The 13,350-nt window shown below is 37.0% G+C and overlaps 1 protein-coding gene across 6 annotated transcripts in view; it reads left to right on the top strand.

The window, feature by feature from the left end:
• Positions 1-5,736, top strand: part of Mid1 (midline 1) — a 374,802-nt gene extending 369,066 nt beyond the window's left edge. For 5 of the 6 annotated variants that reach the window (XM_017602142.3, XM_039099997.2, XM_017602143.3 and 2 more), the window contains exon 10: positions 1,743-5,736. In XM_017602142.3, the coding sequence (XP_017457631.1) occupies positions 1,743-2,091 (349 nt within the window). In that variant the 3' untranslated portion in view covers positions 2,092-5,736. 6 annotated transcript variants of the gene reach the window in all.
• Positions 5,737-13,350: the final 7,614 nt, after the last annotated feature.

The raw sequence follows: 13,350 nt of genomic DNA, 5'->3' as shown, positions 1-13,350 counted from the left end.
ACCTCTGAAAAATAGTGTGTACTCTAAGTAAGCCATTTCTCCAACCCTCTCAAAGATATTTTTACAACTTTAAAGTACAGTAGAAAATATAATCAGAAACACAGTTATGAATTACACAATTTCTGGTGAGAGGGAGTGTCAATTAAACTTGTGGCACTTTGAATCATCCTATGTTTCAATTTTGATTTTTGTACTTACTGTTAGTGTGAAATTAATTAGTAACGATGAAATAATCATTACTGAGCATTACATACCAGCAATTGTGATAGGAATTTAAGATGAAATTTTCTTTTACTCTTTAACTTGGGGATATAGAGACTATAACTGTTCAGATAAGACACTGAGATTGAATGATGATAAAGGACTTAACTTCATATGTGGAAATCATTCTCCCTGCTTGCCTTTGCCAAAGTACGTTCAAAGCCATGGACAAATGGAAAATATGATAGCAACTGCAAAATTTAAAGTCTGTTGAAAGGATAAGCCTATACAAAGTCATGATGTCCAGTGTGGTAGCCATGCTCCCTATACAAAGCCATTTAAATAAACTTATTTCAATTTCAAATTCATTACAACTAGATATGGGGGCTTAAGTCCTACCACTCAGAAAGCTGAAAAGAGAAAGGTTGCAAGAGTTTGAGGCCTGTCTGGGCCACAATGTGAAACTATGTTTAAAATAAAGAGATGACAGATAGATAGATAGATAGATAGATAGATAGATAGATAGATAGAGAGGTGCTTTCATACTTACACTATGTCTATACCCTGACAATCTCAAAGATGACTGAAAATGTCATAATTGAAAAATAAATATATTTCTGACATTTATCCTCCTGAATGTCATAGCTCAACTTGGCCTGCAATGAATATTCTCAGATTATTTACATTAATTAGCCTTAAGTAAGGATAACTCCTTTATCACAAATTCTTACATCTTGATTATTTTATATCTTTTATTGTCTTCAGTACATTGTAGTGTATGGTATCAGATGTTTCCTCTTATTGTGCTTAATGTCATATAAAAGTACAGCATCGGGATTGGGGGTTTAGCTCAGTGGTAGAGCACTTGCCTAGGAAGTGCAAGGCCCTGGGTTCGGTCCCCAGCTCCGAAAAAAAGAACCAAAAAAAAAAAAAAGTACAGCATCATGTATCACAAGCTCAGGAGACAATCAAAACCCAAAGGATGATTTTGTAGATAGTACATTGCTTTAATAAGGTTTCTTTATAAAATCTTAAGCCAAGGCATTCTAAATTATGGATTGTCTGTAAATTTAAAGTTGATTTCACAGGCTCCCCAGTCACAGTTCCAAGGCCCAATAGCCATATGTGCTTCAGACAACTGTACTGAACAGAAAAAAAAAAAAAGAAAAAAACACTTCAATTATTATAGAAAGATCTAAGCTAATCAGTACTGGTCCAGAAAATTTTACTGCACAGACATTTACAAAAGATAAACAGCAGTAAGAGGGAAAGTCAAATTTCTCTGGTAACATAAAACAGGAAGGTAGGCCAATACACTGGTCACCTTCCACCTCTATGTGTTTGGGAAGGACAAAGATATATATTTAGATTTAAATACTCACTTAAAGAGAGTGTGATCATGAGTAACAAATGATCACATTTTTAAAAAAATCAAAAAACCCTGTAGACCTCAGAGCAAATTTTACTTACATGCAATGTGGGTTTTTTGTTTGTTTGTTTGTTTGTTTTTGTTTTCCTTTTTTTTTTTTTTGTCCCTGCAGGTATGCCATTGGCCTTGCGTACAAATCAGCTCCAAAACATGAATGGATTGGGAAGAATTCTGCTTCCTGGGCCCTTTGCCGCTGCAACAATAACTGGGTGGTGAGACATAACAGCAAGGAAATACCCATTGAACCAGCCCCCCACCCCCGGCGTGTAGGCATCCTGCTGGACTATGATAATGGCTCAATCGCTTTTTATGATGCTTTGAACTCCATCCACCTCTATACCTTCGATGTGGCGCTTGCGCAGCCTGTGTGCCCCACCTTTACTGTGTGGAACAAGTGTTTGACGATTATAACTGGTCTTCCCATCCCAGACCATTTGGACTGTACAGAACAGCTACCTTGAGCATCTGGCCCCAGAGCAGCCCCAAGGAATTACAGAGGTTGAGGATGTTGTTTATGGGATTGAGAAACTAAGGCTTCAAGAGTGTGATGAAATATTCCCCAACTTGTCCAGAAACCAGCTCAGATAGGGCTCCACATGGAAGATTTCCCTCCTTTTCCTGTGTTTCGTATTAAGTACAGGCTTTAATAATTTCTTTACTTTTTTGTATTTAGAGGAAAATCTATAGATTATTTATAAAAGAAGCATAATCTGGATTACAGCTGTTAGGAATCACTTGGTTTTGTCCAATAAGAGGCCCGTAAGTTTACCAGTCCTTTACCAGTTTCATTTCATCAGTCTATGAGCCTGTAAAAAATTTTTTGTAGATTTGTGTGGTTTTTTTTCACTTTCTTACATTCTACTCCATACTGAGGCCATGCTAGGTACTGTCACTTAGAACAACTGAATATATGGCTAAAATAAAAGTAATTTTGATCCTTGTAAGGAAGTACAGGTTCCTTTACTCTTTTAGTCAAGATATTTTAACTGTGATATCAGATCACTTGTACTGGATCAAATAGAATGAGAAAAAATCGAGAAGGAAAGAATTAACTTTGGACCTCAAGCTTACCCAGACTGATGGGATGATTTGGAAATTCTTAAAAGTTTTGTTATATATTATCACCCACTTCTCCAGGGCTGAAGCTTTTGGGCTAATATCTTGAATGAGATTACAATTAAATGTTGTCATTTGATTTCTACAAGTGATTTAAGAATTCATGCTGATTTGGGTTTTATCAAAAGCAGAATTCTGTTTTATGGTATAAAACTGTTTTACTTTACCTCTTACCAGTCATTTTTGGGCCTATGAAATTTTTTCACTAAATTTAATAGGTGCCCTATTATTCCATTCCACAAATCAAATTTTCATTTCTTTCTGTAACTATAGATATTAACATGGCCTTTTACAAATAGCAATCCCACTTTCAACTGATTTTGTTTTCTGGGACATCAGCACATGCCCTTGAACACTGTCCAAATATAAGTCACCAAAAACAGTATTTATGAGTAATGATAAGACATATTAAACAAAGTACTAGTCACTAGTGTACATGCCTTTAAAGTTACAGTGTTTTAGTAAGCACATTTTGAAGATGTAGACATCCCCATATATCCTAGTATAGTTTATCATAGAGTTGTAAGAAAAAAATCTAATTTGCTGTTCCTACAGAAGAATCTGCCAATAGAACCTACTAATAAAATTGCAGATAGAATTCTTTTCATACTGACCTGATATACTGTAGTGGTCTCTAAATTAAGACTTTCTCAGGTGATCTTGGCATGGGACATTGACATGGGTTCACCTTGATAAAAGACATTTACCTGTATAAGTGGTTTCAACTGCTAAAATATTTATCTTGGCCACCACATCAGCCAGCCATTGACTGAAAAGACTGATGGATTGAGGCATTGGTTTTGGTGATTTTGTTTTTAATCAAATCAACCATTTCCCAGAAATAACTCAATACACTCCCCCTTTCAGCGTCACATGGTCACAATTAATGTGCATGCCAATCTTGACTTCATGGAAGACAAAGCCAATTTCCTGTGTCTTTCTGTCCCTTCCTTGGCAGATTTTGTCCTTTTTTTTAATGGCTAGATTTTTATATATTGACTATATTATTTATACCCAGATGAATATTTTGATAGCAACTTAAGACAATTTCACATCTTAAAAATGGACACCTCAGTGGAAAAACTTTCATTTTTCTCTAACAATTTATTAGGACTTTTTAACAGTATAAAAAAATGTGTATTTGCCTTCCCTGAATAAACCGAAAAGGTTGTCTCAGTCATTTTTATGTACATTTTGGGTAACTGGATAATAGATATTTTAATGCACTTTGTACTCTTACAGGTTCTAAACAAAAGGGTCTAAAACTCAAATTCTGAGTTTTTAAAAACTCATGGTCTCCAGGTAACAATAAATGCTACAGTTTGCCTTATGATGTTCACATAAAGCATTTATGAACAGGACAATATTTCCATGAATATGTTTTTCAGTATAAAGATGTTACTACTCAGATTTTCACTGCAAGCTTTTTAGGGTGTGTTTTGGCTATTTTTGTAAGGACAAGACAGATTATGTTATAATTTTGTTGTGCAAGTCTTACTCTTGGCTAACTTAAAAACATTGCGGATGTAGCAGTTACTATTTCCAGGTTGTCATATTTACAGGAAAATGTGTATATGGTGAAAGACCACAGTGTTTAATTGCTGTAATGATGTAGAAAAGATTTCCATGTGGATTTTTTAAGTTTAAAAATACATGATGTAAACTTTGCTGCAGTATAACTCTGCATTTTCTTTAATGGACTGGGGCCACTCAAAGGAAGCATTTATATAGAGGGGCAAAAGAGATGGCAGAGTCAATTGAATTAGTACAACAAAAATGATGAGATGCCAATGAAGGCTGTAAAGCCTTGGCACAGTGTGTATGTGAATAACTCAGTTGCCAAGTGCCCTGAGCACAAAAAGGGCCTAAGCTTTGTATCATGTTATCTTTTCCTTGTTATGAATCTTAGTGGTTTTTTTGAACATGGAGGTCATCATTTTCACTTTTGCACTGGGCCTTGCATATTATGTAGCCATTCCTTGGAACAGGACTCCAAATCATGGTACTGCTCTTCCTAATGGATAAAGAGAAACATGTTGCTTATTGAAACTTGCTTTAGATTCATACTCAAATCTGAATTTAGATAATAGATAAGATGAGAGTGGATGTAGAGTGAAGATTTTCTCTCCAGCTTTAAAAGAAAGTGACTTCAGAAAGTGACTGTGCAGATGGTGGTTTCTGTGGAGTGAAAAGCAACCTGAAAATGGACAGTCTTTTATTATGGTACTGATATATGGACCTTGAACTTCCTGAGGAATGAGCCAGTGCCCTCTACTCAAGATGGATTTGTAACTCAGCTCCAGGTTTGCATGTAAATGGCTGCAGAGAGACATGTGACTGCCTGTTCAGTGCATCTGGTGCTGGGAAGCTGACATCTGGTCTCTCTTGGTAAAACATCAATGGCATGCAGAGACAATGACACTAGCAAGAGAAATGTTTTGAAAATAGTGCTTCTCTTCAAGTTCTTGATTTTGCTACCCAAGAAGACATTTGGCCTTATTTGGAGTCAATTTTGGTAGTTGCAAGTTGGAGACATGTTGCTCCTGGCATCTGGTTGGTGCAAGTCAGAAATGGCATTTAACATCCCACAGTGCACAGTGAAGCTTCTCATCAGAAAATGATATATAGCTCAAAATGTCAGCTGTTTCCTAGTTTAGCTACTCTTGAATGTTAGATTTTTTTCAGGGATAAACAAACAAAAAGGCACAGAAGTCAATAACTTCACAGAAGTGGCACTATCATCCTTAAAATTATTTAAAAATACAGAAAACCTGATTTCTAAAGCAATCCAAGAGGGTGAGAATGCACATTATTGAAATAAGTGTTGTGATTTTATTATCTTGCTGAAATGATGTTTTTTTCTGTCTTGTTGGACCAGTATACTTTCAATCCCTGGTACTTGAGTCAACTGCCAAGCCCCTCAGTCCAGAATCGATTCTTGCTTACTGTTGCTTCCTGGTTCAAAATAAAATCCTTTTGTGGCACCAGAACATGTCTTTGCCTGGTTTTGTTGCCTTTCTCCATTTTACCTTTTCACATTCATGACATGCACAGACACTTATTTGACTTTTGCTTGTTGCTCCCACTATTTTATGTTATGCAATTCATTTTTTGACATCTGAAACTGTCATATCTGGTATCTACCCTTCTACATTCAAAACATAGTTACTTTACAAGACTGAAAATATCTTATATGGAATTTTAAAACACTAAAAGAAAACTCCTTAAGGAGTGGAATCCCATAGTAAAGATTGCTTGATATCAACTCTCACAGGGATGATAGAGATAAGAGGAACAGTGACTGTCAACAGATAAACAGTGATCATTTTAGTGTTGTCTACGGTCATCCTTCCTGGTGGTTCATAAGTATATTTCCATGCAAATACTCATGTCAGGAACCACAGAAACTGATTTCTGCATCTTACAGATACAAGCCCTTTGGGGCTATGTCAGTGTTAAGCAGAATGCATTGCACCGAGTCACAGTATCAAAACCATCAAACACAGGGGAAAGGCCCTTTCTGTCTTACTTCAGAACTTTTGGTCAGAACCTTTGAAGGTGGTATCCAGCAATTTGAATTCCAGCAAGCACTACACTGAATTTTGGTACTTACTAGTGAGAGTATAGGAGACAGTCTCTGCAGAAATCCCTGACCTCATAGCTCATATCAAAGGAGTTTTCCAGCATGAAATGTGTTTCTAAGGCTAAGTACTTTTAAGACAAAATGAGGGTGTGCAGAGGTTCCTCATCTGACTTCATGAAAATGTTCTTGTCCATGCATGTTGACTTCTGGATCCTACCCTGAAAGCTGATGTGACAAGGGTTGGAATGCAAGGCAGCAGCATGTACTTTCAAAACACTATTCTGAGGCTTGTCCAGGATTTCTAGTCAGTATTATAGCCCAAGTTGGTGACTTTAAGGTTCAGGCTGTGAACTCTAGGGTTTTCTGGCACAGGGTCTCTGCCATAACAGTCTGTGGTCATAGAAAATATGTCAGCGAATGGTTGTGATTGGGAGAAAATAAAACTTGGCCTGCAAGCTGTAGTTTTGCTAGCCTCTGCTGTACCGGATGCTAGACTACCCAAAGCCCGTGGGCTTTCTGTACTCTCTCACTCAAGACTGGCCTCTGTCCACTTCATGTATAAGTGAGTTCTAAAATTTCTTACCAACATTAAATTCCATCAAATAGAGAAACCACAGGACCTATGGACAACTAGATATGGAGTACTTAAGACAGGGCCATTCAATGGATATTATAAGATTCCCTCATTTGACAGACCAGAGTGGCCATGCCAATGTTCTAATGATTAGTTTTACAACCTTCATAAAGTCATCTCAAATCAAACTTCTCACTAGTGACAGGTGTGTAAATGTATTCTCTTTGACAAGCATTTTAAGTCCATTCCACTTGAACTTTTGAAGCTTAACAGACACCACTATAATTAATTTCCTTTTAAGTTATGTTTAAGTGTGGGCCAAGCAATTCTCAGGGAAGCCCGTATCCAATTCTTTTTGTCTTAATACATGCAATATATTTAAGAAGATAGCTGCTTGTAATAGTAGGAAGACCAAAGTGGGATACATGTCAGTTGTAAAATCCCTTTCCCTTGAGTATCAGCATTCTCAAAAAAATCACATTTAGATAAAAATGACGTCTAGGACTTAAAGAAAATCCTCCCTTTAAGTTGTTCTAACAGCATGAGCAATCTATGGAAAGGATTGCAGTTTTATCTTTGGATTTTTTTGCAGCCATGTCCTCCTGAGAGAATTATTAAAGCATGATTAGATAGGAAGTATAGTAATTAACAAGCAAATATTTCCTGGCCTAAAACCAATTACCAACTGAAAAATTAGCACAGAAAAAGGATTTAACAAACACTGGTTCTTTTGCACAGTCTATTTATTCTCAAAGCACAATTTTGTAATGGTCATTAAAGGCTGTTCAACTTCACTAATGCACTTCAAATACTACTAATAGTTGTACCCTTAACTAATGGTATTCTCCCTCTAACAACTGGCCTCCTGCACTTCCTCTTCTCAGTCAAGCTTCCCAAAGGACTGTTCATACCTGCTACTGCTCTGTGCTCACCCAACAATGTACCTCCTATGTGCCATAAGAAGCTAAAAGTCTTTCATTACACTGATATAAGTGGCTTCTACACTTAGAAAAAAATCATTCTCAAGTATCACCTGTCCTCATCTTGACATACAACAGGTTTTTGAAATATGTGCAGCTTATTTTTAATCTTGCCACAAGCAAAACATCCCTTCCATTGCCTCAATCACCACTGCGTGCAAAAATTGTTTCTTCATACAAATTCAAATCTCAAGGTCTAAGTTTTCCTCTAAACTCAGCCATATACATTGGCCTAGTGGGGGGGGTATCAAGTTCAGAAACCTAAAGGACACCTTGAGTTAAGTATTCCAGAAATGCACTTATTATCTATGCTGGAAAACTTCCTCTAAGCAAAATTCATAGGTGTACAGTTGATGTCATTTTGTCCTCTATGTCCAATCCATTATGAACTCTTTTTTAATCCCTAAGTATGTCTTTGTCCTCTGCCCACAACCCCCATCTCTTTCAGGTTTCTACCTCTACTACTGAAGTAATAAAATCCTCCCAAGTTTTGAACCTACTTCCTATCAAACTCTGCAATTCCAGGGGAGTCTTTTTCTGACATCGCAACTTAAAATACATTCCCCTAACAACATCCATTGACAGATATCTCTGCCCATCTTCATGATGTTATCCTGGGTGTGTGTATGTATGTATGTATGTATGTATGTATGTATGTATGTATGTGTATACGTGTGTGTGTGTATAATTTTAATCAGTGAAAATTTTGTTTACTATTTCTGCTCACATACCCTCCCCAGAGTGTAATATTTCTTAAATTAGAAACTATGATTTGTTTAGCCAGATATTTTTCATATAATATGTAACTAATAAATATTTAGAGCCAAATTCCAGTTTCCCATGAATATACATCTATTATTCTTTATAATTTTTATTTATAAACATTTTATACAATATTTCTCCTTCTTCAATCTTCTGAGATAATCCACACCTCCCTAACCACCCAACCTTATGTTTTTTCTCTCTTTTAATATTATTTTATTGTTGAGATGATAATAGTTATAGCACTTCTGCATTCTCTTTTCTTCCCCCAAATTCTCCCCTGTATGCTGGTGAAGGCTATTTACACATTTGTGTTTCTCAGAACATACTCTTTCATATAGATGGCAACCACATATGCCACAAAACATGTACGTGGAATTAGAGGCAACTAAGAAATACTGAGAATGGAAGAAATAGTTTTCATCACGGAAGAGCACAGTAATTTGTTATCCAATATCAAATTGCTAAATCCTAAAAATAGAGATATAAGCAATGTTGTACAGACTGAATAGGTTTTATTTATAAATATATATGTATATTCATAGTCATGTAACAATATCTAATGAAAAAAGAAACCGTGGATTTAGTAGAGAGCAAGAATATATACATACATGAAAGTTTAGAGAGAGGAAGGGGAAGTGGAAAATTATAAAATTATATAATTATTCCAAAAATAAAAAGAAAATACAAGGCAAATTTAAAACAAATTCTTGGTGCTTTGTACAAGTAATGTGCATACAAAGATTTGAATTGCATTATGTCAATTGTCAAATGTAATATTTTGTTCATTATATGCTTTAAAATTAAACAAAATGGTATTAAAGTAAATAATAGTATTAAAATAAAATCTAAAATATCTACCTTCTGCTAAATTCCACATTACCATTATATTATCTACAAGTTTATCAGGAAAAAATGGAACTTTAAATTTTACCCATCAATATTTTATCATCTCCTGTCTCAATTTGGTCCATAATTCTAAACCTGGAGCATGCTTATATAATTTTAATTAGTTTGCTTAGTTTGTCCCATACTGTAACAACAACCCAGATATAAAGCCAGCATGATGTAAGATAGCACTAACTTCATCTTGAAACAGGTTCCCTTTACCCTTGGTGTTCTGCTGTGTGCTGGGTAGTATTATGTCAGCTTGGCATATAGATTTAGCTGAAAGGTCGAAATCTCCCTTGAGAAAATGCCTTCATATCATCCAGCTATAAATCATTTTCTTAGTTATGTAGGAGGGCCCAGCCTATTATTGGAGGTGCCATTCCTTGGCTGGTTTTCCTGAGTTCTATAACAAAGCACACTAAGCAAGACATGGCAAGCAAGCCAGGAAGAAACACCCCTTCATGGCCTCTGCATCAGCTCCTACCTTCAGGTGTCGGCCCTATTTGAGTTCTAGTCATGACTTCCTTTGGTGATGAATAGCAATATGGAAGTATAAGCCAAATAAACCCTTTCCTCTCAAACTTGCTTTTTGGTCATGGTGTTTCTTGCAGGAATAGAAACCCTGACTTTCTCTTCTGGACCACAACATCATAGAATTCCAGGTTTATTCTTTGGTTCTCAGTAGCTGACTTCTCTGGTGTTGAATTTCTCCTGACTTGCTTAATAGTGTAAACTTCGGACTTCAGGGTAGCAGGAGCTCCTCCAGATCCTCTGTTAGTCACTTGTTCAGCAGCTCAGGTCACCAATTCTGTATTCTCCACTGCTTATTTGCATTATCTGATTTATCTGTTGGCTGACTTTATGTTTCCACTGTCATTTCAGAGCCTGTTCTTATATTCCCAGGTCTTAATTTCCTTCTAACTTTTAAACAAATTGGTCATATCTGCATTTCCTCCCAAATACAAACCAACCTATGGGGAGTGGAAGAAGCCATGCATGAATGAAGTCCAGAGTATCTGTGTATTGTTGATAAGTCCAAGATTTTGGACCCTTGGGAAACCGACAAAGCCATTTGTCACATTGGGCTCAGAGTGACAGATCCCTCCTCTGTTCAAATACAAATGTTTATGGATGATTGATCAATGTACACACAAACTAGCAACTGCAACTTCTACCTCCTGAGTGTTTGTAGCCTGAGATTTTCTGCAGCCAGACATCCTCTACTCAGACTAGCTAACTCCCCTATCCCACACTGTATACATTAAACATGCTGAAGTTTTGGGTTGCTGAAGTAATAAGTGATATTCCAGGGAGCACATCCTACTTCACCCCAGGTTTTTCTTACATGTGTTTGTGTGTCTATCTTTTCTTCATTCCCTAGGTGCAAGTCAGGGTCCCAAGACATACTACTGGCCCACATTATGTATAATCTATAAGACGCTCACTTGAAATAATGAAGATATAGGCAAAAACAATAAAATAACAAAAGATATAACAGCAAACATTTATCAAAACTAATCTGGAGTAGCTGCCCTAAGAAAAGACAAAGTAGATTTTGGAACAAGAGACAGTTGTATGAATAAAGGAAAACATTACATGATAAATATAAACTAATGTGATTCCTTGAGGCTTCATCAAACAACCTTCATGGCTACAATGGAACCATAAGTTGTCTTCAGACTTTCCCAAAAGCTCCTATACAAGTATGTAAACATTCACTCATCTTAACTCCAAGGCTATATAAATACAGACAATAAAAAACTTTTGTACCTTATGCCTATTTATTCTAATTCATAGCAAAAAAGAAAACCTATAAAGCTTTCAGTTCTTAAGATCATATGCAAAAACCCCATCAATTTATAGAGCCCCCCCCCAAAAAGCAAAAAAGGAAGCAACAAGGATGTAAGTTGCATCCCAGGGAAAGGTTATATACATTGTCATTTGTTTATATCACAAAGCATTCATACAACTGTTTTAAAATCATATAAATAAACTGCAAGCATCCTCAGTAGTGTGGTGCCATGAGTGAAAATGCATATACCAACAACCAAGAATTCTTCAGAAGGTATTGCAGTCATCCCTTGTGTCCCAGTTAGGATTTCTATTGCTGTGATGAAACACCATGATCAAGCAAGTTCAGGAGGAATGGGCTTTATGTGGCTTACACTTACTTCTACATCACTCTTCATGATAGGAGCAAGTCAGGACAGTAACTCAAACAGTTCAGGCACCTGGAGGCAGGAGCTGATATAGAGATTGCACATGGGTTCTGCTCATTGGCTTACTCCTCATGGCTTGCTCAGCCTGCTTTCTTATAGAACCAGGATCCCCAGCCCTAGAATGGCACCCCTCAAAATGGGCTGGGTCCTCCATCAAAAATCATTAAGAAAATGCCTTATAGGCCTGTTTACAGTCTGAGATTTTTAGAACATAGTCTTAATTGAGATTCCCTCCTTTCAAATAACTTGTGTCAAGTTGATATAAGACTAGTCAGCATTGGCATTATCTAAAGCTAGAGTCTAATGCTTACTATATAGAGCATCAAATCCAGGTGTAGCCTGATTTTTCTGGAGGCATTTTCTCAATTGAGTTTCCCTTCTCTCAGATGATTTGAGCTTATGTCAAGTTGACAGAAAACTAGCCAGCATACGTTGCAATTCACAGAATCATCTGAAAGGCCATTATGCTAAGAAAATAGAATCTAGTATGATCACCTGCTCTTGAATATAAGAAGGCCCTGTGAATCTTTACTAATAAATGGAATATGACAAAGATGTCTTGACTGTGCTCTGATGTGTTTATATAAAGCTATGCCTTGTTAGTACACATTAGAACAACTATCATAGCTGGTTATGAAGTAGCAACTGGACATATTGTATGACAGCCCCATGGCAGCAAACACGGGGTGGCCTCTGAACCTAAGGACAAATTTTCGTTCACAATTAGCAAGAATCTGGCATTTTCCAAGCCATTGGAAAGTGACATTTTGCTAGCACGTTGAAAGAGCTTTTTAAAAGTCTCCCCAATTAAGGCTCAGATGAGACTGTCACACAGTGAAGAAATAAAGTGATATACTTGAACTCACGGATTGTGAATGTGGAAGTGGAAGCAAAATAAACTCTTCCCCATGTCATTTATTGTCATAATTTTTTAATCATATAATAGAAACTTAAACTGAGACAAAGTTGGTAACAGGAGTGGTGTATTGCTGGAGACATGACCATGTGTTTTTGAGAAGGTTGTGGTAGGTAGTATTTGAATTTTGGGCTGGAAGGGCCATTTATTGCTCAGAGGTTAATGGGCTGGCTGTTCTGTAGGAGTCTGGAAGTTATCAATGATAATAACAATGCAGACAATGGGGGCATAACTTGTGATGTTTGATTCTGCTCAGCTGGGGTTGGAGAATTCTATGTGATTACCAAAAGATCAGAATCATTAAAGTGAAAGTTTTGTTTCTCTGGGATAGATGAACCTGGTTAGTTGGAGCTGAAGAGTCATTGGTGATTAAGAAACCAGCATCATCCCCGTTGAAGGAATCAGAGAAAGAACTGGAAGAGCTTGAAGGGGCTCGAGACCCCAAAAGTACAACAATGCCAAGCAACCAGAGCTTCCAGGGACTAAGCCACCACCTAAAGACTATACATGGACTGACCCTGGACTCTGACCTCATAGGTAGCAATGAATATCCTAGTAAGAGCACCAGTGGAAGGGGAAACCCTGGATCCTGCTAAGACTGAACCCCCAGTGAACTAGACTGTGGGGGGGAGGGCGGCAATGGGGGGAGGGTTGGGAGGGGAACACCCATAAGGAAGGG

The sequence above is a fragment of the Rattus norvegicus genome, chromosome X, assembly GCF_036323735.1.
Source record: "Rattus norvegicus strain BN/NHsdMcwi chromosome X, GRCr8, whole genome shotgun sequence".
Lineage (NCBI taxonomy): Eukaryota > Metazoa > Chordata > Mammalia > Rodentia > Muridae > Rattus > Rattus norvegicus.
This window is presented reverse-complemented; position numbering and strand designations above follow the sequence as displayed.